The sequence below is a fragment of the Cyrtonyx montezumae genome, unplaced genomic scaffold (genome assembly GCF_038088225.1).
Source record: "Cyrtonyx montezumae isolate F1298 unplaced genomic scaffold, pur_monq_1.0 scaffold_17, whole genome shotgun sequence".
Classification (NCBI taxonomy): domain Eukaryota; kingdom Metazoa; phylum Chordata; class Aves; order Galliformes; family Odontophoridae; genus Cyrtonyx; species Cyrtonyx montezumae.
Genome location: NW_027071903.1, coordinates 10,832,241 through 10,856,926, shown reverse-complemented (window position 1 = coordinate 10,856,926; position 24,686 = coordinate 10,832,241). Strand labels below are relative to the sequence as shown.

General features: G+C 41.1%; 1 protein-coding gene across 6 annotated transcripts in view; it reads right to left on the bottom strand.

The window, feature by feature from the left end:
- Positions 1–507: 507 nt before the first annotated feature.
- The window catches only part of NKD1 (NKD inhibitor of WNT signaling pathway 1), a 118,881-nt gene continuing 94,702 nt past the window's right edge, over positions 508–24,686 (bottom strand). For 5 of the 6 annotated variants that reach the window (XM_065733259.1, XM_065733258.1, XM_065733257.1 and 2 more), the window contains 3 exons: positions 24,098–24,182; positions 18,611–18,741; positions 16,172–17,902 (listed from right to left, as the gene is read on the bottom strand). In XM_065733259.1, coding sequence (XP_065589331.1) covers positions 17,328–17,902; positions 18,611–18,741; positions 24,098–24,182 — 791 coding nt within the window. In that variant the 3' untranslated portion in view covers positions 16,172–17,327. Of the gene's footprint in view, positions 529–16,171; positions 17,903–18,610; positions 18,742–24,097; positions 24,183–24,686 lie in introns of those variants that run through there. The other variant, XR_010622003.1, reaches the window with a different exon arrangement.

Below are 24,686 nucleotides of genomic sequence, written 5' to 3'. Positions count from 1 at the left end.
TTGCCATGGGCAGCCTGCTCTGCCTGCTGAGCTAGGTCACTACTGCACCATTTCTTGGGAATCATGGATAGCTTTCCTTACAAAATAGAGGCTTCCTCTCTCCGATGAGAATTTCAGTGTGTTGATCAAAGCTGTGACATTTTACCTCCTTTTCCCCTGGATTACTGTGGATATCCATTCCTCAGCTATCACACACCAATGATCTAGTCACCTTTATCTGACACTGACTCTAATCGACGCTTTTCCTCATTTAATTCAGCGCATGACTTCTGCAAGTTTTGAGAGACGAGGCACCACAAATCAACCACCACAAACTTCTCAAATAAGCCACGCTGCTTTGCAGTCCCTTCTGTGCTGCTTTCCCTGGCATTGACTCCGAATCTTCTGAAAATCGCACACTATCACATTAAGCACAGTGGGTGGCACATTTATGGCTGTTGAGTAAAAGCCTTTCTTACAAAACAACCAGGATTTTTACAGAATTCCTGTCCTGGTTGTCTTGGTTCCCCACTTAAAAAAAAAATCCCACTTTTTCCTTAATCTCTTAAACTTGGGTTACGCAGAGTTTTAAGGTTTGCAGAGCTGTTCTCCAGCTGAGTGTTTCCTTTTAGATATGCACACCTCCTTGTTGGACATTCATTATCAAACCTTGTGTTTGCCTTTTATCTACAAGTCCTCTTCAGTGTTCAGCATAAACTACATGGACACCTTGCAGATTGACATTTCTTCATTCATGCTTTACCTTAAACAGCATGTGAAGACATCAAAGAAGAGGAGCCGACTTTGATGTTACAAAATGAAAAACGCCTCATGATTTGCCAAGACCAGGGGAACTTGTAGTTTGCTCTTTTTCCCTTAAAGAAATACTACTGCTTTCCCCATGAATACGTGGACATGTTTGCCTTCTTCACCAAACTTGTTTAAACATTTTGTTCCCAGTGAGAAAACAAGCTTGTTGTCTTGTCTTGTTCCTGTCCATCAAGTGCGGATCCCAGCGCCTAAGTGATGGTGGTGTAAGGAGCAAGTACTTTATTTAAGAGCTTATTTGTTTCACACCTGCAAGTTGTATGTGCTCCAGGCACTGTGACCCCCAGCATCACCTCACTACTGCTGATAACAGCGTATGCCTTGCATTTTCCACTCAAAGGCCACTGGGAGGGACGCAGAAAAGCTCCCATGCTGTAGCTGAAGAAATTGTACTACTGGGTTCGGCCAGGATGGCAAACAGCCAGCACCTAAACATGACAGCCCCGTTCCCATGCAGGTGGCCAACCCAGCAGCTCCCTCTGGTCCCAGAATGAATTTTATTTCAGTGCTTGAAGTGAAGAGCTCCCCCATCCTTATAAGAACAGTAGAAATGTGCATAATTAAGGCTAGAGAATAGAGACATTCAAAATGAACATTTGTTATTGGTTTCCCAGACTGCAGTGGTAGTGAGAAGAATATCATGAGACGGAAAGATATGTAATTAAATGTGATTTGTTAGAATGCTGCCTAGCTAGGTCATTGCATATGCATTATTCGACTGCCTTGCTTCAATGCAAAGTGCCCGCCCCTCTCCCCAGCACAAACCCTTTGATTAACTGTGCTCCCTGCTCTGGCGGAAGGGGCCAGCCCTTCTGTTGTCTCGCTGCCGGCAGCGTTGCCCTGCTACTTCTTTAAGACTCTTCATCAGATGCGGTTTGTCAGGAACATGCTCAGACTGTAAGTCAGAATGGAGCTCGTTTGCTTTGATGTGCATTTGTAATGCGCCCTCTCCAAAAGGAGGGGGGTGAAAACTTTGGTCACACTGTTAATCTGCAGGAGCTGCGTTTCCAGCGAGTGGCTGCGAGCGCTCTGCACATGCTGTAGTGTCGGCCACTCCTTTCAGACAGAACTTCATCAATAACAGGAGCCAACACAAGAACATACGTAAAACATTTGCCGTAACAGATGCAGGAGAACTGTGTTTAGCCCAAACCTTCTGCCACAGACACACCTTTTATTTTCAGCGTAGGGTCTGAAATTTTCCAAAACAAGATGCCTAACTACATCACCTCCTTTTCTGCCGCACTGTGCTTGAAGACCAGCACAGATTCATTTGCCCATTTGACTCCAGCATTATAGATTCTGAACTCAAAGTTTTTGTCCTTGAGCAAGTGCTTTACATACCAAGGAAGTGTGAAGGGGAAAGGGTTACACTTCCTTGAAGGCCCACTTGAATGACTGTGAGAAGTGAGCCAAAGTGGTAATCAGATCGCTATGAGATCATACTGAAAGCAGCCATGCCTATTTCACGGAGCCTTCTGATGTTGCAGGGGCCTGTAAAACATTTAATCACCAGAGTTCCAATAAGTTGAGATTTGTTGTGAGCACTGTAGAGCGCACTTGCCTTAGATAAAATGCTGCCTGGTAATGCTCTTACAGCTACACGAGCCAGAATGCAATCGAATATCCATGGTGATTTAGCCTTGCGTCGTCATCCCAGTGAGGGGGATGCAGGATTTCCACAGCTACATAGCAGTGGATTAATGTAACTGCTCATTACAATTCATGGGAGGCCTGATCCAGCTTCTGCTCAAGTCAGAGTAAAGCTTTCTTGGCAGTTGGGGCAGGGGTTTTGTGTCACACTCTGCAGATGTCCCCCCTAGCTCAGAGCTCCCCTAGGTCACCAAGGTGGAACCCACATGGCTGCTGGTGTGCTCTGGTTGCCCCACATAGGACAGGTGATTGTAATCCTGTCAGACAGCCAGGATAGGTACAGGGATGTTTAATAGCTAAACCTTGTTTGCCTTGCTTTTCTTTTATTTAAACCTGTGAAGATCTGACTGACCTGGAAAACTAAGCTTGGCAGGAGCCAAGTTGATGTCTGTTTCTGAAAGAAGTGAATGAGTGGGTTTTTGAAGATGGCTCTGCAAACACTCACAGACATGGTTGTGTGTGGATGAGACCAAAGAGGCTTAGTGCACCACAAACCATCTGATCTGACTCAAAGTTTGCAGAGAGCCAAAGGAAATTCTCATTAGCCAATATCCATTAAACGGCAAACAAGTTAATCTTGCACCAAACAAACCTTTCATTAGGCCTAGCTTTTGAGAAAGCTTCACTAATGTATGGTTTGCAGTCTGCTTTGAAAGATGCAGAAACCAAGCTAAAAGTGGGCCAAGACTAAAGAGCAAATTACTCCCACGGGTCAATCCAAATGACCCCTTCTAGTTTCTTGTAAACATCTAAACCTACAGATTGTCTAAAGTCCTTGTAACACTGGAGACATCTAAAGGTTGTTTCTGTCCCTCAAGTGGTTAAAAGAAAACAAACATCTGAGCCCATTTTATGCTACATTTTCTAGCTTTGCTACCACTAGTGAGAAGGAGAACAAACAAGCTTATTGGTACCAAGGCTAAAAGGTGGTTCAGCAAACAGTATGTCGTGTTCCTTCTGCCCTCACAAACAAAAAAAATAGTTATTAAAAAAAATGAAAGAGACGTACAGTGTTCATAAAAACGTGTCTTTTTGTAAGGTAGTCGAGAACTTTTAACAACCAAATAGGAAAAGTTACCCACTGGTAATTACCTACTGGGCTGCATAAGCCAACCAAATAAAATTGACGCCCCCGAGCAAGGAGCACTGAGATCTCAGAGGTGGCTCTTGAAATACTCCAGGTTTGAAAACAGTAGCCTGAGAGCGTCAGTCCTTTGCCTTTGGCTGACAAGCACTTGCTGAAGAATGGAAGAGGTTTTCCAGCAGATATTTTGAGTGTCAGGGAAAAAAAATAACCTATGAATTAATTTGGATTTTGAGGAGAATGATATTGCCTAAAAATACCATTGTTAGTAGAGGATTTTTTTTTTTTGACAGATTTGACAGATTTATGCAGCACCTTCTGACAGTATGCAGTTGTGTGTATGACTTAACCTTTTTATTTCTGTCTTTTGGAGTTCATTCTCTGTCACTGTTGCCCTCTGCATTCAACTCCTCTGTAGGCTCAATGCTCCTGACACTCATTGTTATTCTGCTCTCTGCTTTCAACGTTATCCCAGTGAGATTCCCTCCCTGTCAAGGCACTGACTCAGTCTACCTCAGAGGACTGTCTGTTGATCTCTAAGTCATGTATGAAGCCTTCTGGCTTCACTATTGTTATTAGTTGGCTAAGAACACCAAGATTAAAATGCTTAAAAGAAAAATACACAATGTTATTTATATCACTTATATGACAGTAATAAAAATATCACAGTGCAGTGCCCTGCTGTGCACTACTGCTAATTGTTTCTCACTTCCTTTCACCTCGCTTGCAGGAACGCACCCCAGCACCTTTTCCAGGCTGTCTGTGGGATGCTGTCTAAGAGAACTGTATAGAGGCACAAGGACTAACTAGGCAAAGTGCTGCATGGTTGCTTTGATGTCCAGGCCAAACACTGAAAAGCACATTATCTATAAGCCATATTTGTCCTCCTTTCTTCTTGAACCCAAAATAAGCCCTGGTGAAGTCACAGATCACTATAAACATTCCCACTAGGCATTAGCCTATTCTTAAACAAGTAGTTGCCAGTTCCAACTCAGCTGCAGGAAACCCTTTTTAGTTTTGTCAAAGCTGTGTAGCAGGAGAGAAGAGATGGAAAGTTAATGGAAGCAGATTAATTTCCAGAGCAGCAGTTATGCCCCTTTAAGATGCTATACCCAGCCCAAACTACTTTGGCTGCAGCAGCACGTTTCTGTACCAGTATCCACGAGTCCAGCAACTTGCCCAGTGTGAACTAGTCTTATTTCTGGGCATGGCTTCAGACAGCACCAGAACTTCTGGGCTACAGCTTTTACTCCTTTTGCACCCCTGCAGCCCCTGGCAGGCAAAAACCACTGCATGAGCACCTGGCTGAAGCACAGCCCACTGCATCCCCCCACCCACACACAGGAAGAACAGACCCTGAAATCCCATGGTACAGCCATGAACAAAAGCATTACACTTAATACTGTGCAGTCAACAAGAGTAAACAAAACGATCAGAATTACAGCAGCCATCATCAGGCTGCCACACAGAATGAGGGTCTGGGAGATCTGGAAGGCTGGGATCACCCCTTTGCTACAGGCCTCAACACAGCTCTGAGGAGCCTGGGAAAGTCACTTGTCAGTGCTGAGGGCTTTATCCCACCCCTTAAATGCACACAGCACTGGCTGCTGTCAAAACTGTAAATGCTACACCAAAGTACCTGCCAACACTGCCTATTTTGGTAATATTTACTTAGTGCAGATTTGGGACCTCTGTGAGGCATCACCATCTCCAGAATTTCATAAGCAAATCAGCTCATTAGTCGCCGACTCATATCACATAGCTGGAGCTTCTGGTTAAGGACAGTGGTCCGCTCCCTCTGCAGCTGCAGATAAGAAGCATTACACAGTGGTAACCTGACCACTCCTGTCCAATCTTTCCAACCTCTCTGAAACCTCCCAGAAAGCAATGGGTGCATTGCTCTTCTTGTTTGGCACTACAGCTGTTGTACATTGCACCACTGTAACATCAGACTCACTTGTCTGCCCCCAGCTGCACACAGTGTTGCAGTTAAGGGAGAAAAGCAGTTCTTGTACTGTTAGAGACTTAAGACATGCTATCACACTTCTAACCATTACACCTCTCCATCTAAAAATATCGCCTACAGACAAGTCACCTTACCTGAGGAGCTCAGAAGCAGAAACCAGAATTGTAAGCACCTTCAGCAACAGGCAGAAAGAGAAAAAAAAAATCTATTGCAAGTGGCCAGTTCCCCAAATTAGAGCTGACAGTTTTACTGCTAATTAAACTACTACTATATCATAGAAAATGATTAAAGACTTAACTGGGTCTAACCCTCTATCACTAGAGATATGAAACTCGTGGCAATCATGGTGAAATACATTTGCAATTTAGGTTCTTACTATAAAGAATAGCTGTCATTTTATTGATCAACAACATAGCAGTCATTTTGACAACCCATTCTGTACATTATAGAGATGACTGACAGCTCACAGGGCACTGGGTCTCCTGTGCATGAAGATGAAGCTTGGTTGATTCATAATTCCCTCAAGGAGCTCATAATTGTGGATTGCAGTGTTAAACAAGTGTGGACTAAACACTTAGATCCCAAAGAATGAAAAAATTGGACTGTTAACAGATTAAAGCAGGAACACTTTAGAAAGAAAGGTCACAATAATAAAAAAAAAAAAGAAAAAAGTGTGTATCTCATCATCAGATAATCAAGTTAATTACTGATGATGATCAGGCATGAAATAGCTACAAATGATATTACCTTCAGAAAACTCAAGGTTTCAGCTGGAAGATTACATCTGGAATTAAAACAGGGTTAAATTTAAATGCCAGAGTTCACAGGAAGCTATACTGAAAGAAAAGAAGACTTGAAGTCCGCCCAATACTTCTAATTGAAGCAGTTTAGAAGTGCAAACTTAGAGCTGACTGTTACACTTAAGAGGAAAGAAAGCAGCTCTTCACACTGAGCATTTTCATCTTTCAATCTCTGAGCATAATTACAAGCAGAGAGCTCAAACCTGTCACAGCCCTTCAGCTTTACAACCTGCTGCAGAACTGCAGTTGAGCCAAGACTTTCCCTTGAACATCCTAGAGCAGTTTGTGGGATTACTGCACAAAGCGCCCTTCTGCCTCCTCTCAGAGCCTGAGAGAAACAACACAAACTCATTTTCCTTGAAGACCACTTTCAGATGAAGTTTTTAAAATTGCTTTGATCCTCTGAGTAATCTTGTACACAGACCTCTGAAAAAAAGAGAGTCTGTATCTAGTTTATGTCAAAAGTTATCAGAGCTACAGACCAGGTAGCTGGGCCCCCTGAAGGAGAAAGGAAATGACTGAAAGACATCAGAGAAGAAAAAACAAAAACTCGAGGTTCATACTGCCAGCCTGAGCTGCTCAGGGCATGTCACCTCCGCCCTTAGGGTGAAATATCTAATATTATAGCTAGCCAGCAGAAAAAGTTGGGGCAGGTACAGAACACCGTGCTGCGTTTGCCATGGGGGTGGCACCGAGAGAGAGGACGTGGATGAGAGCGAGGTGCGAGGGGTTCCCTGGCAGCCACGGGGAAAGCGAGAGAAACGGAGTTGATCAAAACAAGCAGAAGACACTGCTCTGTTGGGTCTGTACACTTTGTACGCCGCCACTTGGGAACGCAATTATCTGCGTGCTTTCCGTTTCTATCTTTAGTCCGATGGCACACAGCTGTTCTCGGCACCGCCGCCCCCGCCCTCCCGGGGCTGCCGGGGCAGTTCTCCCTCAGCCCGCTGCGGGGCGCTGCTGCTGCCACCTCAGGGATTACCCGGGGCTGGCGCCCGTGGGAAAGGTGCCTGCAGGAAAGGTGCCTACAGGAAAGGTGCCTACAGGAAAGGTGCCTACAGGAAAGGTGCCTACAGGAAAGGTGCCTATAGGAAAGGCGCCTATAGGAAAGGTGCCTATAGGAAAGGCGCCTGAAGGCGGGGCCCGTGTTTGTTGCCTGAAATAGGTTAGGTTTGCATTGCAGGGTTACTTTGTTGTTGATTGCAGCAAGGAGGCTCGGTGTGTGTCTGCAGCCAAACTGAGTAAGATGATCACAAAACCCCATTGTTCTGTGGCCGTACCTGCGCGGTGAGGCAGCGCAGCAGCTCCTCCTCAGCTCGCATCGCCCGGCGCTGGCAGGGCAGAGATGCCGCTCCCCGTGGAGCCCACAGGCTGCGGTGGAACAAACAAGGCTTCCTGGGGGCGGAAATGGGCCCTGAGGGCTGTGGAACCTTATGGAACCGGCAAGGGCTGCCCTGGGAACCTTCCAGAAGGTTCCGTGAAGATGGATGCACAAGGCACCTCTAGGCAGGATCAAAGCCTTCCCGGAGTCTGTGCTGCCAGCCATGGCTGAGTGCGTGCCCATGGGATGCCCTTCCTCTTCAAAGGCCCATCCAGAGCGAGGGAAACCTCAAGAAAATGTCTTGCCATGACTGAGCATCTGGAGTGAGTCATGGCTGTGTCTGGAGAACCTGGTGAGCAGGATGGTGCAAGGATTTGGAAGATAGGAGACAAAATCCAAGGCTGAGATGAGGAGGGTCCTGCTCAGACAGGAAAGCAGGACCCCTTGGGGCTGCCAGCTGAAGCCCAATTGAGCGGTGTCTCAGCAGCGAGATGTGAGCTCCCACTTGTGTTGCCTGTGTGCTTGGCGTTGGGATGAGCACTAGCACCCCATGCCCAGATCTGAGGTTACAGCTCAGAGAGAAACAGAAAATGGGCTTTACAGACCGAGGCTGACAGGAGAGGAAGGGACTGCACCTCTGCAGCATGTGCAATAAATGAGATTCTTATAAATGCCTGTGCTTATGTGTCCTTTCTTGCACAGAATGTAATAGGCTTGCACTTTCAAGGGGAACATGTACATCTCCCATCTGGAATGCAGGCAGCACCCCCAGGTCCAGTCACAAGCCCCTAGTTCAGAGAAAAAATGATTTTTCTAGGCAGTTCTACTTCCAACATTTACCACGTAATCACCCTCCAACTCCTGCCTCCTCCTTGTTATTTTTTTGTCTCTTGTAATCACTTCTCTCATACCCTAGAAATTCCTGTTTTACACAGCAACAGTACCATCAGGTGCAGCATATCATGCCACACTCACAGTTTTACATTCCTATGACATGGCAGACTTGGATACAATTACAGCTCGGTTACATATCTTAATTTATGATATAATATTGCTGTAGTGATATCGGAGACAAATGTTTAATTCACAGAACCTCAGTTTCAAATTGCAGTCCCTGAATGCAAACATCAGACTTCAATATTTTTTCATCAATTTCTTAGTTCATAAAAATCAATTTTTGTAGAGTTTTTACACTGTACATAAAAGACTGTGGCATCAATTAGCCTTAATTCTTTTTTTTTTTTCTTTTTTGGAAACCTCTTTGTAGAAAAATCTCATATTTCAGCAATTTGCATTATCCACACAATCTGCTTTGAAGTTCTAAGTTATGGTAAGAAAAGGATCCACTTATCTGCACATAAAAAATGTTCAAAGCTTATAAATTCCCTGAAACAGATGTACATTATCATTGGATTTGCCTTTCTCTCTTTGCTATTGCATGGCTAATAGAGTTTCATGTGCCCCCTCACATCCTCCCCATTTAGCATCTTTTCTCTACAGAAGCATGCACCCTACTGTGCCAATCCACACTTCAAAGATTTCTGTCTATCTATTAGAAACAAAGCACAAAGTGAGAACATATGGCCCCTTTTAAATTTCCCACATTTAAGTCAATATCGTTTCTTTTCTCCTTTGGCAAAGAAACATAATAAGGTTTATCTTCTCCCTTCCTAAATCTGCTGGCTCTCTCAAACTGCTTGTGCCAATTCAGCAGTTACTTTGCAGCATCAGACTTGGCAGCACATATGAAAACAAAATCTCTAATTTTTCAAATTGCTTTTATTTCTCCAGATCAAGAAGATGCATTTAAATGATGAAAAAGGACAAAATGTAACTGCACACTTTCAGATAAGTGGATTTTAAACCCATGAAAGGGCACAGCAGAGAGTCAACAGGAAAAAAAATTGTCTCGTTCGAGTTCCTTATGTAGTGACATCTTTCCAAGCATTTCCTAAAGGATGGCAGAGCATTTTGGAATCTGAGGCCTTACTGAGTATGAGCATTCACTTCCCATGTCCCAGAGCATCCACAGAAACCCACTATTACAGCATTTAGGGGATTTAGGAGTTAGGCAGTTAAAGATGCCACAGCCTCTCTTAAGGAAAAGGAACAGTTACTTGCCTCAGAATCACTTTGGTTCTTCAGTTTTCTCTGCTGAAGTCACAGACATAGTGAAAGTAGCTCTTGTGTGCCTGGAAGCAGAAATTTCTGGCCATTTATTCCATCCTGTGCATCCTCAGGGAGGTGGCTAACAGGACAAGCAGGATGCAGGCTTAGCTCACTGTGAGTTTCCGGAGAAAATCAGCACCTACATTAAAAAAAGCTCTAAAATTAACTTCTTTAGCTCATATTAGAAAGATCAGCAACTACATAAGTAGTATCCTTGAATGCTGCCTACCTAATTTGTGATTTAATTATAAGGGATTAGGTTGCAGGTATGATGTTTTTAGGAGGATAAGAAATGAAAGTCTTGCCCCACTTCTGGAAACACTGCGATTTACTCCTTTAATTCACTGTCTCTAGCTAAGATGACTCCAAGTTTCAGACTCCTAAAGTGTCAAGTTTGTAATCTTTAATTGATTTTAGCATCCCCTTTATTGGACCAGGAAAATTCTTATAAGAATCTGTCCTTGATCAGTGCAAGCTGTGAGTGCCCCAGGGCTCTGATTCCAAGAAAGTATAAATTGAAGTACCTCTGTTTACATCTGCCGATCCAGTTAAGCCACACAAAGTTTCCATTGAATCTCACAGGAGTCACATGTGCAGAGCCATTGAGGGATATGGCCTTAACAGATGGCACGGCCAAACGGCAAGGAGTGTGATTAAAGACATCAAAAGTAAAAAATATTCCCTGAGAAGGCTGTAAAGAGAGAGGAGGAATGTGAGCCCCACAGTGCTGGTTTTTTGCTTCCCTTCATACTTTTGCACTTACTGGAAACTCCAAATCTCTTTAATTGAGCTTTTCCTCCCTTCCACTCCTTGCAGGGTGAGGGGGTTAATTGCCGCAGACTGAAACATTACAGTTTTCATTCTCCTGCTTCCTACTGGCACGATGAGTGTGCAGGAATGCCTTGGGCATGCACTACACAGATGTGCATGCAGCAGTTGGAGCAAGGGTGGAATAAATACCTCCAGCCCCCATGGCCATGGGTATCCGTAAAGCGCTTTATCTGTGACTTTAAATATCAGCACTGGCCAAGTGAGACTTTAATGCTAATTGCCATGGCATTTCACTGTTTATCTTAGTTGAACTAGCATTACCAGTCCTGGTTGTTAACAACCTCAAGTGGCACTTTATTCATCTATCAACAGTCTTATCCTGTGAACAAGCAAGCGAAGAACTATAAACACCCACTCCAAAATCACTTTGCAGGTTTAAACTAAAGCCCACAGAAAAAGGCCTTTCACAGAACTCCAGTGAGAACAGACAAAATACAAGCTCCAAAACAACATTTTAATCTACAAAGTTTTATTTGTCTTTTTAAACTTGTAAACCATAAAAAGAGCTTATCAAATATCTGAAATTAGTACAAGAAAAAATGATGACTCATATAGCAAACTGCATTTGAAGGTCCAAATTCAAAGACATGCATGGGGTTTCCATGTTTCCTGGTTTCCATGTGTGAAGCGAGAGACAAATTTGGCCCAGTTAATTAGGTGTTTTATTAGGAAATTCACAAAGCCTTAATGTGCTTCACTGAACAAATAGAACAGAATGGGAACGATTAAGTGCAAGAATAAGCACTCAGCACCAAAAGGATCTGAACCCGGTTTTCATTCATAAAGTACAGGCTCACCAAAATAGCACACCCCTTAGCTGGGAGCAATTACAGGCTGCTTTGTCTATATGGACTAGGCACTCAAAGGAAGACACCAACCCTACTTCCTAAACACACTGTAAAACAAAACATACAAAAACCCAGAAAGCACAGTGCACATTATTATCAGCACTCCTGATACTGCTAGATTAATTCTTGCCCATTTCCAAATATATAAAGCCCCTTAACACTGTCTTCAACATTCTTAAGAAACTTCTGGAACTGTCTACTCTCCAGACCCTGTAATACCAGGCCAACAAGACAATCAGCGTGATCCAGGCTGCAGTTTCTTGTGATGTCAGGATTAGACCTTGTGTTAGTAGGCTTCCAAGGCATAGTTAGTGCTTAGCAGTTAGGAAACAGGGTAGACATGGAAGCTTTGGGCAACATTTGACCAATTTGTTTGTAATCAAAAAGGAAAGGATCTGATGTTCTAATTCAAGGTGAATACTAAATATCAAAAACATATAGAAGAAATACCCCAGCTACTGCAAAAACCTCCTGTCTTGGACCGGTACTCAGGAACCCAGGGCACTGTTTCTCACTCTGCCGTGCGAATGAGCCCCAATGATTATCCATAACTTTCCTGCCTTGTGCCTCCCACTGCATGCTGGAGATTGACCTCTTCTAGAAAAATCTTTCAAGTTTTCCCCGTGAAAAGCATTCTATGAGCTATTGTTGCTGTTTTGTGAGTGACAAATGTACCATAAGAGACTCAAAAAAGTGGTATGAATATAACTTCTTCTACATACAGTACTTTCCTGCCTCCTTGCTGTTTTTTCCTCCACTGGTAGTCGGTCCTTTGCTATTCCCACACTTCACAAATCTTTCCATCCTTTCCTTGTCAGTCTTTCTTCACAGCTCTAAACCTCACAGTAATCCATATGTATAGTCCTGAAGTCCTGCTATTTTGAAACAAAGAAATTAGAAGATCTCATCTATATCACTTCTATCATTTTAGCTCAGTAGGATTGAATTATCTATAATTGTACAGAAATTCTGAAGCAAATTAATGCATCATTGAAAACCTCACTATTTAATAACTACCATCCAAACTGCAAATAAGATGCAGTATAATGCCTACTGAATAATTTCAATAGGAAGTTGTTAGCTTTTCTAAGTCTGTTTCTTTTAGCCCATTTTTAGCACATTTTAAATGTAGACAAGTAAAATAAAAATCCTAAATATCCCCCTTCCAAGTCAATCCAACTGAACAGTTGTTAAGTATGCGAAGAAAATAAATCATTACGTGATAAATTGTGGGTGGTTTTGCAGCTAAATGCATTAGAGAAGAAATCTTCTTCAAGAAGTTATGCAGAAAACATTAAGTTCAATTATTATTTCATGGATTTTCTAACACGTTTCTGCTTGGTAGATTAAAAAAAAGAAAAAGTCTGATAATTAACATGATGCCGAATACGATTCAGTTCCCACTGAAACCATAAATCATGTTTGGAAAAGCGTTTTCAGTTTTTGATGAATTGCATCAAGGTAATTAAAGGTGAGACTTGATTAGCGGACATGTTTCCAAACATGAACATTCTTGCCTACACTCCAGGCAAAAATTATGTAAAATGTTTTTGCAGATTTTCTAGCACGATGAATTTTCCCAAGTGTGACTGTGCCCCAGGGGGCCTAACTTTCTTGGTAATTGGAATACGAATGAAATCTGTCACTCAATAATTGAGGTACACAATGACATGTGGACAACAGTAAGCATTCGTCATATCTGTATAATTATGTGGCAACATTTAGACTGTTGAGCAAACACAATAGGTACCCGTTAATAAGAGATCACCTCTGTTGGATATGTTCTGCAGCATTCCCTAACTTCTGACAGAGGATACCTTTTGTACAAACATATATATATCATTTTCTCTACGTTACTTCTCCAGCTGTATTTGCTGTTCTGTGCTCATGGTGACTAGAGCAGGAAGACAGCCAGAGAGGTCAAAGATAACGTGGCTTGCTGAGTTTGCCTGAAGTGGGTGGTCTGCTGCTATGCCAGGGGAGCCTGTACTTCAGCCATGAGCAGAACTGGTTCTTAGTTTCTATTTGTTAATAAACAATGGCAGATGTTTGAAAGACATTTGGAAATGCTTTATGACATGAATATAAAGCGCAGTACTTCTGCTCATTTTAATTAACTTACCAGCTTGATCTCTTATACGCCTCTATTTAATATCAGCTATTACAAAACCATCAAGCAGTAAGATGCATTAGAAGTAAATACTGAAATCACTGCCTGCACATTAAACCCACAGTACTGGAATGATATTACGGGCACCGTGAAACCAGTGACAACACAGAAGACTTGCCAGAGATTTCACTGGGACAGAGAGTTCACTTTGCCATCCTTAGGCTTGACCACTTTGCATTAGAAGCTCTTGAAGTTGTGGCAAGAGCTTAGCAGTCTTTATTTAAAAAAGCTCTAAAATTGTAAATAGCAGAGCACAATTTTGCAGCTCAAATTTTCATCAGCAAATAGTGCAAATTTTGTGATTGGCTTCATTTTGCTAAGTAAAAACAAAAAGTAAGGGAAAAGGCTGGTGCTTTTATTTGAAATTGCTTAATGCCATTTCATTCCATTTCATTTTTAATAGGAACAATATCCTAAACTATAATCTATTTTTTCCCCTTGGAAATGAAATGTTTTGTTTGACCAGAAACTGATCTGTTTTAAATTCTGATTTGGCCACAGTCTTAACCCCCCAACACACCCAAATTAGAATTTTTTTAAGGTTTTCAGAATTAAAAACAACCTGAAAAATCAGTTACATGACACAGTTCTAACAGCAGGGGACAAGAAATTTAATTTTTAAAATTAACACTTTAATTATAAAGCCAAAGCATACCAAGTCCATACCTTATGATCTGATCCTATTCCCAAAATCGTTAATGCAAGCTCTTTCATCAGTGAGATCTGCAAGCACTGACAGCAATTGCAATAAGCCCCTGAAATCCACAAGAAGAAGAAGGAAATATACTTTCTGAACTAGTAAAACTTTAATTAACAGGGGGTTCTCTTGGCACAGTTTTTGCTGTTAAATAAATAAAGCATTTAGTCAAAACCATCTATATTTACTATACAAAATACTGAAAAGCAAACGTTTTGAAAGATACGGAAAGTTTGGGTTCTGGAAAAGAAACTGCTACATGTTATTCACACTTAATGCACGTAACACAACTGCAAAACAGTATTTAGATACTGGATGTTCAGACATGGCCGCTGTAAAGTTTTAGTACGGGGATGCCACGTTATTATCATTTTTGTATTTCACAGGATCTAAGGGTAGAATTTGTCTTTTGAATCTTAAATATAATAACATACCAAAGAAATTAATACAAGGCTGTATCCAGTGGCCAGTTGTGTTACATTCTGAAGCTCACTTGCACAGCTGGTACTGCACACTTTCCATTCAGATGGAATTCTGTTATTGGTGCTGTTATCTTTTCGAGCAGAATTATCTTTATGTGAGAGAGCTTTTATGCCCCTTTACAGCCCTTTCCTAAAAAAAAACACAGCTCAAAAAGCACTCTAGTTTTCCAGAACATTTTCTGCTTTTCAGCATTAGAAAAAATGACTAGGAAATAATTCCCACCTCCTAGTCTTCCTGGCATACGCCATACTGAAAAGAGAACAGCTTTAAGAATATTGTCAAAACAAATAGCATGGCATCCCTCCTTAGATGGAATGTACACTCGTGTGCTTGCATGCAGTATAACATAAGTCACTTGAATACATCAGACTCTGTTAACACTATAATATAAATAAGCTTATTCCTTCTACTAGACATATAAATGCCTTTTTTTGTTGTTTTTTTTTTTTTTTTTTTTGCAGTCCTTAATTATATATACATTGAAAAGAATGATACACAAGCAGCAAAAAAGGCTTAGACTAGAACAACTCAGTGGTAACTAACCAAATTTGTGGCCTTTTCACGTTTTCAATACAGAGAGTTCTGAATATAAATATTTTTGGACTTTAGGAATTTAAAAAATAAACAGAACAGTATAGTTGTCACACAGATCAAACACATTTTCAAAACATTTCTTTAGATTTAACAGGATACACTGTTGAGGACAAGAAGCCTTAACAACTGCTGATTCAGGGAGACAGAAGATGGACTTATTTACCAAGAAACAGTGATTCTATTCCCATTCCTAAAGAAGGCAAAGCCTTCAACTTTTTATTTAAAAGTTGACGTCTCCACATTCTTAGAATGGGCAACATCCCTCTACAGCTGGTCAGCAGTCAGGTAATACTCCTTGGACTGATCAACTCTAGTCAGGAAAAAAATAATCACGAAGGGCATATAACAATGTGGGATAGTTACATTTCACAATATATACTATAGACAAAATACCACAACATTTAAAATAATTAAAACCAAAAGCAAATATGTTTGATAGAACAGTTACATTTTTATGTGAGGAGTTCCCTACTTCAAAGTACCAAATGCGATGTAGGTGTTTTTCAGTCACTTTCTACCTGCAAAATAGTGATCTTTACAAAATCCAACTGAATGTATTATAAGTCTGGGCCCCACAGAAAGTAAATCTTGATTGTACTGACCCTTTTTTTCACTTTTCCAATTTGCTTTTGACTTTCAAATTTCTCAGCAGCCAGTAAGGTCTTGTGAGCATGGTCTCATTCTCTCTCATGGAAAGGATATGAAAAAAAGTAGAAGAGGCCGACTGTGGAAGATCTTTTTTAATGGGAGAATCATGAATTGGTAGGTGCTGCAGAAATTTAAATTGGAGGCACCTATGAAAATGCTATGTTACTTGTTTCATAATGTTACTGTTAATGAAAAAAATTATAATGTTAATATTCAAACCACAGATCTCTAAAACACAACAAAATGTACCTGAGAGTGTGCATATTTATATATATATATTTATATTTATATCTTATATATATTTGCCAACATTTAAAGTGAGAAAGTATATTTTCCTCAATTCTTTCTCAAAACAAAGAACTGTGGATTTAAACAAAACAAAAACCCCAAATAACCCCTCTCCTTCCCAAACCCCCATCAATTATACTTATGGCCCAAGCACTGAAGTCTAGTGATGATTTTGAAAACACCATTTCACATCCTCCTGTTTTCAAATGGTTACCCCAAACAGTGGAGACTAAGCAAGAGAAAAAAAAAGTGTATTTAAATATTACCCAGTATATAACAAACTGTATTTGTGTCAGTGAAGAATCTCAAAGAAAATAAAGTGTAAGTTGTACAAGTGTAGCTCTGTTGACAAGTATGAGCTAATATTTCCATGTAATTAAGATAATTTGAAAGGATGTGAACACAAACAGGCTACACCAATGCAGTATATTAAAATTCCCCCTGTAGCACACATTACAATCAATAAAAAGAAAATAAAATCTGAATAATACTAGAGGTAGCAGCTGTTTGTATTTTCTGTTATTCTGAGCATCTCTGGAGTCCAAACCTTCGAACATTGCTCCCCTGATAAAAGGCTTGTGTGCGATCAGCAGACATACAGCAAGCAGACTGGTAAGCTAGATGTCTGCAGTAGTGTTTGAAGTATCTTTCCTTCTACAATGGAAGTAGTACTTGTAAAGAAGTGCGTTGACGACCTGCATTAAATCACAGCTCAAAAAGCTATGGCTGTTTGCCGTTTTACAAGCCACTTTAAAAAAAATCCACAAGTTGTTTAAGTAAGCTATGCAGTTCCACAACATATAAATAGGGTAAGTTTCAAGAGTTCCATATAACCTCTAAAATAAATGCTAGCTGAATATTAATGGAGTAACAATAATATTAATCATAGTAATGCCTTAGTTCTGGTGTCACAAGAATGTGCTTCCTTCATACGGGACAATTCCTGGAGGATGTTGGTGGGATCTGTCTTATGTCTGGTAGAAGTGATGGTAGTGGTGGTGGTGCTCGTGGTGGTGGTGGTGTTCATGTCTCTGTATCATTTGTCCAACTTGACCTTCATATAGAATGACTGTGGGCAGGTCTCTCACATGTTCCTTTTCCACAACTGTCCCTGGAGACTGGAAGGTTTTGCACATTTGGTGATTCTCCTTTGCTCTCTGCTTATGCTTCTTATGAACCTGTTGAGACTGCAAGGGGAGGTAAGGAAGATTTTGGCCTACCCGTGTACTTGGGGAAGCCATTGGCATGGCCCCTGCCTGAAAAGGTTTATTTCTTACTGCCCTTCCAGAATGCACAGGAGCAACATTTTTACCCTGGGCCTTGGGAGATCTCACAAAGTGCTTGTTGGAGTCCTGGTTCCGGAGCCTCTGTTGGATTTCTGCAATCTTGGCATAAGAACTCTCAGCCAGATTGATGTGGCTTGGATCAACCACTTGAGATTTCCTATGGTGGGCATGGAAGGTTTCAGGTTCATGAGAACGGGATCTAGTTTGACTCACAACTCTGCTTGGTGGGTCATGTTTTTGAGCTGCTGGAGGAGATCCTAGAGAATAACAAGCTGAGTTAGTCATCCGGTATTTTGAAGTTTTAATTAGTAGCATACAGTTGGCAGGGACAGCATTATAAGCAGAGTGAATTTTTCATAAGGAACTAAATGCAATTACAGCTGTCTAGTTTAAATGCATTTAATAATTTTCATTAGTAAATAATACACACACATATATACATATGTAAACATACATTCCATTATATGTATTTAAAAGTTTTTACATTTCATTCTCCTTGATTCATCTATTTGAAGTTCACCAAAATAACTGCAAGCAGAATATTAAGAACTTGACAGGGGGCAGAGAAAGGAGGAAATCCAAATCACATTAACTGTGGAACAGAAAGCAGCATTCCAGGTATGAACCCATATTCTCTGATTTTTTGGTCCGTAATGAGTCTAAAAAAACCTCCAAATGTATGCTAGCATCATCTTGAGAATGACCTCCACTATCCAAAAATCAGTCCTCACCTCATCTGTAGACTAAACTCAGTAACTCAGATACGATTGTTCTCCTAGGCTCACCTCCATGTTTACCTACACTAATACTTCAAAGCAAGCTTGCAGCACATTTGCCACTCCATTGTGATTCCACCTTGCAACATTCATACAGTTCTTTTCCTTCAAAATTCCTTTTGTCTGATGTGGAACATGCAGCTGAAGAAAGAAAAGACCGAAAACTTGCAACATAAGCTACCAAATTACCTGGCCCAAACTTTGATGTGTAGTTTTCTATTCCTGCAAGATCCAAATAGTGGTTTCTCCTTTCAATGTTCTCATCAACACAGTGACGATAGCACTCATTTTGCTCTGGATTGTTCTCACTCTGGTGATATCTGTCAGCAGAAAGCAAAATTACAATTCAGCAGAAGTTCTTTATTGTTGTTACCACCATCTGCAAACCAACAACTAATGGCCCCTTTGAGGTGACAGGAGTGGCCCGCAAAGAAACAACAAATGCCTGAAATTCTGGGTGGCTGGATTTGCTAAGTTGATAGGCCTGAACTGACTGTTCTTTCCTCAAATTTAAATTGACCCTCGTGTTGCAAAGCAAAGGAGGCTTTCAAATTCAAACTACAAATGCAAAACCAAATAAAAACGCTTCAGGGATTTATTACATTCTGTCTTAGGGCCAATCCATTCAACTGATTCTCTAATATCAGCATGCCCAAGAAAACCTGCTGTTTGATTCACGTCTGTCCCTACCACTGTTAGGAAGCACTGGGGGAAGCCTTGTGTCAGATACACTCGTGTATCTGCTTCAGAAAGACAAGCAACAGGTGTAGTAACTGTAAGTAAGAAAAGGTGTAGGACACCTGGAGATAACTGCTCCTTTCCAAAACACACATAATAAGGTCAGATCAGCCATTGGCTTCAGAATCTCAACTCCTTTTCCTGCTCAGCTTTGCAACTTTATTTATAGCAGAACTATTTCCTGTGAATGAATATCTGAAATACCATTCATTTATGAGGCAGAAAAAAGTCAGCTAGAGATTTATAACATTGTAGCCTATAATGCCCAACAATTTAATTCAGCAGTTTAAATGGATGCTTGCAGATATGAGCAGTATATCTTCAATATAACAAATAGGGTAAGAACTACCTGTCATTCAGATACCTTGGCTTCCAAGACCACAAGATGCTTTGCTTTTTCATACACTCCATGTGATTGCAGTGATGTCAGCCTAAGACAGAATTTGTCTTCATATCTTACATGGGTTGCTAAACACATGCTCCATTCTATATGGTGGCAAGTACTCTGTTTTTAGTCTATTAACACATTTCCAGATTTCCAGAGGTTACCAATTCCACTGAGCTTTGGCATGAACTCCTATCCTGTCTATGGTCACACTGTTCAGGACATTACAGAACCAAGTTCCTAGTGTCTGTGTCATACACACATCTTCAGTTTCTCTGATAAATGTCACAAGTCCTAACCTTCCTGGAAAACAATCTGGTAGAGGTAGAATCTCCTGAATGTAGTAGAGTCTTCCTGAAAAGCAGCTAAGCTGCAAAGTCAGCTGAGTCAGCTTTGAATTTCAGAAGTGACTTCAAAAAAGAGGAAATGTCCAGATGTTCTTTATTTTCTAGACAGACAGCCAGCTAGGTACCCTACCTGCACAGACACACCTTTATAGGGTGTTACACTTTAACAAGTCAACTTAAGAGACCTCTGGAGTAGAACTTGGCTAACTTATGTTGCCAGGTGTAAGTTGTCTATAGAAACTATCAGGACTTGCAGAGAAGTGCTGAAGACAATGCACAGTCAATCCTCAAAAAACCACTGTTGGGTTTGATCCAGCACAATTAAATAACACTGCACACTGCACTGTCTGTTGAAAACAAAATTAATGGGGAACCTGTTTTTTTTTTCCTTGCAATAAATTCCATCTCTAGTCAAGATATTGAAGAAAAGCCATGCCAGTACTGCCACAGCCCTCCATTGTAACAGCTTTCTTGCATGCAAGATGACGCTCAGCAATACATATACACACAGCTAAGCAATTATACACTGATGAGAGATGTGCTCCACTGTCCAAGAGAACTAAAAGTACTTCTGAGAACAGAGCTGTCTGGCACCCAGCTGCAGTCCTCTTCTGCTTGTATGTGGGAATATCCAGGCATGCATCAAGCATGTATCACACACAGTGTAAGAATACACATTTTTGCTACAGATTTCAATCTTCAAGAGGGTAGATTGCAGTTGGACATAAAGAAAAAGTCTTTTAGAGTGAGGGTGGTGAGGCACTGGAACAGGTTGCCTGCAGATGTGGTGGAAGCTCTGCCCCTGGAGACTTTCAAGGTCGGCTGGATCAGGCTCTCAGCGACCTGATCAAACCATGGAAGTCCCTGTTCACTGCAGGGTAGTTGGATTAGATGACCTTTAAAGGTCCCTTCCAACTCGAAGGATTCTATGCTTTTTTTTTTTTAATTAAAAAATGCAACTTCTTAAGAGTTTGTGGAGCGTATGAAAACTCTGTCTAAAATTCCCACAATGGACTGTCATTCTGATGGTAAGCATGCAGCAACAGAGTGGGTAAATAGAATAGAGTGGTGACAGAGTGCTGGGCAGAAAAACACAGAGACATTTCCTGTAAGCCACATTCACAGATAACATACAGCTTAGGACAGCCTGGGACAAATCATGGAAGCAGGAAAGAGTGAGAGAGAATGTTCATCAGCTGTAAAATTTGGATGTTTAGAGACTGGTGTCATCACATTTTCCATGTTGCTCTAAACCAAACAAACCAGAGTGGCATTAGGATACTCACAGAGCTGCCTGCCAGCTCTCTTCCACCGCCATTTTCTACCATACAAGCTAGGCAATCTAGCTATGAATGCAGCTGCTTGATCTTGATACTTGTATCAGCCCTACAGGTGAAAACTCCTGCCTGTAGCTTCCAGCAGTTGCAAAATCTAACCCATTTATCTCCTACCTTCAGGATAAAAAACATTCCTATCCATTCTATCTTGAATATTAATCGCATCTTGCCTAGAATTCCTAAGTGGCTGAATTTGTGAAAAGTGTGCACTTCTCACAAGTTCTCAGTGCTGAGAACTCTTGAGGGGAAGCTTCAGTGCTAATACCATGAGAGAGAGATGAGGCTCAGGGAGCTTTCCTGACAGTTAGCAATGTAGCCAGTGCACAAACACCTATGCAGCACTCACAGTGGCCAGACTCTTAGTCCTGCTCGCAGTTAATGAGACGCAACAAGAACTGTCAGTTGCTGACAGCTGTCTAATGCTGCTCAGCAAAGGATACACTTTTGTCCCATCTAGGAGGCCTCTTACTGAAAGGATGAGATGGACAAATGCAGCAGGACCGAGCATCTGCCCCAGTATTTGATGCCTCGGTGCTCGTGGATATGAATGAAAATGGGTGTCATTCCTAAAACATTTCCAAAAACAGGACTTTAAGAGAGGGACTCCAAACTTGTGGAGGATTTTTGCAATAGATTATCAAACAGTCCATTAAATTTAAAGGGCAAACCTTTGCCAGTGGAAATCTGAGGATCATATTTAGGCCAGTAAGCAAAAACATGGAGTACTCTTCAATTTACACTCTTTATTTCACAAAAGATTTTGTACAGAGGTACTAATGGAAGTACCTACATTTTTAAATCTGAAATTTCATCTAGCTGGCATTCGCTCAGTGGCATAACCCATTAACATTTTTCCTCTGTCCAAAAAAGGGAGGAACATTTTTGTTGTCATTTTTAATAAAATTGAATGCTCCTCCTCCTGAGAAATATATTCAACTCAATACATTTCTTTTGGATAAATATCCCTAAATCCAAGCAAACCCAGAATTGATTATTTTATTATTATTATTATTTTGCAGCTGAAGAAACCAATACAAGTTCAATACAATTACTGTGGTATTTCTGTAAACACTTTTCTCTTAGCATCCTATACCAAACTGAAACTATACACTGAAATGACCTGTTTGGATCAACAGATCTACATTAAAATGTATCAAAATCACCTGTTTTTGTTTTGTTTTTCTACCCGTTAAAAGACCCCGTTCAGAAAAGGAATAGCACACCCATACTTGCCTGAGAGATGAACATTTTTCAGCTGTAAAAAATTTAACACTTGAAAAATACATCTGCAAATGACTATCACATACTCTGAAGTTCAGCACCAGAAAGAAGTCCTGATAACAGGGTAGGTATATATTCTTGCCAGTCTTGCAAAAGGCATGATTACACATCTCAGGAGAAAAAGGCCTGCTCAGGACTGGCATCCAAAATATCGTACACTCTGTTAGGAAAGAACTAAAAATCTTTTTTTGTCTGATCTCTAGATGGCTGCAAGTGTACCTGCAGCTATTCAAAAAAGAAACTACTGTGCTTGTGCTCTACTGGAAATGGATGCATTCTGGGGAAATAGCTTTAAACTAAAAGAGGTTAGATTTAGGTTAGATGTTAGAAAGAAATTTTTTACTCAGAGGGTAGTGAGGCACTGGAACAGTTTGCCCAGAGAGGCTGTGGATGCTCCATCTCTTGAGGGATTCAAGGCCAGGCTGGAAGGGATCCTGGGCAGCCTGATCTAGTGCTTTGGCAACCCTGCATATGGCAGGGAATTGGAACTGGATGATCTTTAAGGTCCCCTCCAACCTAAGTCATTCTGCTATTCTGTATGAATCACGCAGACTGGATTCCACTGAAAGACACCAAACATAACTTTTCAGGCTGTGATACGTATTCTGAATTTCATGAAGAAGAAAAAAGGAAGAAAGAAATGAAATGAAAAGGTCCCTATTTTCCTTCAAGATTACAATAAATTCACCGGTTCTAAACCAGCAGGCTAATCCCTACACAGGTGATACGTAATAACTAATTCTGTAAAGGAGAACCTGATACAGAAGCAGGTAGAAGTCAGCAGACGCCACTGCTAAGTGAGGTGAATTTTCTTCTACCAGCTGCACAAACACACACTGCCAGCATGGCTGAGCCTCCCACAGCTGCTGTAACCAGAACTACCACAGCAGAAGGGAGCACGAAGCTAGCAGCATGCTGGAAGCTCCGGCTGTTGCATACTCTGTAGGACATGCCCTATGAAGACTGCTTTCTGCATGGCTGATTGTGTCTGTTCCTCAGCTACAAGCTCCATTTTTCCCCCATTCTGTTCAACACTGCTTCCAGTGCCAGCTCAAAGCTGCTTCCTTCAGGAGGAACGGTGGTAGGAGAAGTGGTTATGGCCTGCTGAGCAAGAATGAGTTAAAAAAGCTTGGATCTAATTGAATTGACCAGTGAAAATGATGGGCTGAAAAGAGAACAGGGACAGGCAGGAGCTGACATCTATGAAGATGAAAAGGTTTGAGGACACGTTCAGCCAGAAGGCTGTGCTGTACTGCTCAAAGTCCACTGATAGGTACAGTACCTGCAGATAGCATCTAGAAAGACACTACATGTCCTCTGAAGAGCCAGTAGAAGAAAATGTAAGAAAAGAACTGTCATGCTTGAAAGAAAGAGACCTAAAATGCAATCAAAACTTTGTTGCTGCTTTTTTATATGAAGTATTCACACAGTGATACTATCAGCTCCCTGCTCCATGGAGAAAAAACGCTCTAGTGCTGCTGCTTTAGTAATTTTAAATAAATAAATAAATAAATAAAAATTAATGAATAGTTGAGGATTCCTCAAAGCCACTCAGTGCCTCTCAGAAGACTCAGTTGTTTTCCCTTACCTCAGAGAAGCCCGCTGCTTCTTCTCAGAGCTTCTTAACTCTTCATTGGCTTTGCTTTCAGCCCTCTGCCTTGCACTCTGCAAATCTGCCAGCAAGAGAAAGGACATTATTCTCACATCGCTGTCCTTGCTAATCAGTATAACTAACATACTGTGACAAATACATTTTTTCTTGTCCGTAGATCAAGATGTGATGCATCATTTCATAAAGCCTTCTTAAAAGTGCTTTTGCCCACAGGACGAATTTTAAGCAGACACAACCTTGGCTGTAGAGTATTAGTCAGGGTTGGGCTGAGTGCCATTTGGTTGGTTAAATGGAGCCACATTCACGCTGATAAACTTGTCCCTCAGGAGGGCTTGGTAGTTTGGAGTCCAATCTTGTACTAATGCATAACAAAGCCTTCCAGCAGTGCAAATTTTCTGCACTTGGCTCAGTAGATGTATATATTAAAACTGAGATATCAAGGCTCTTCTTCCCGATGACGTGCCCACATTTTCTACTGAAGTATTACACAAAACACTGTAAGCATTTTAATTTTGTACTACTTAACCTACTGAAGCAATTATGTTCATACAGCTATTATAACGAA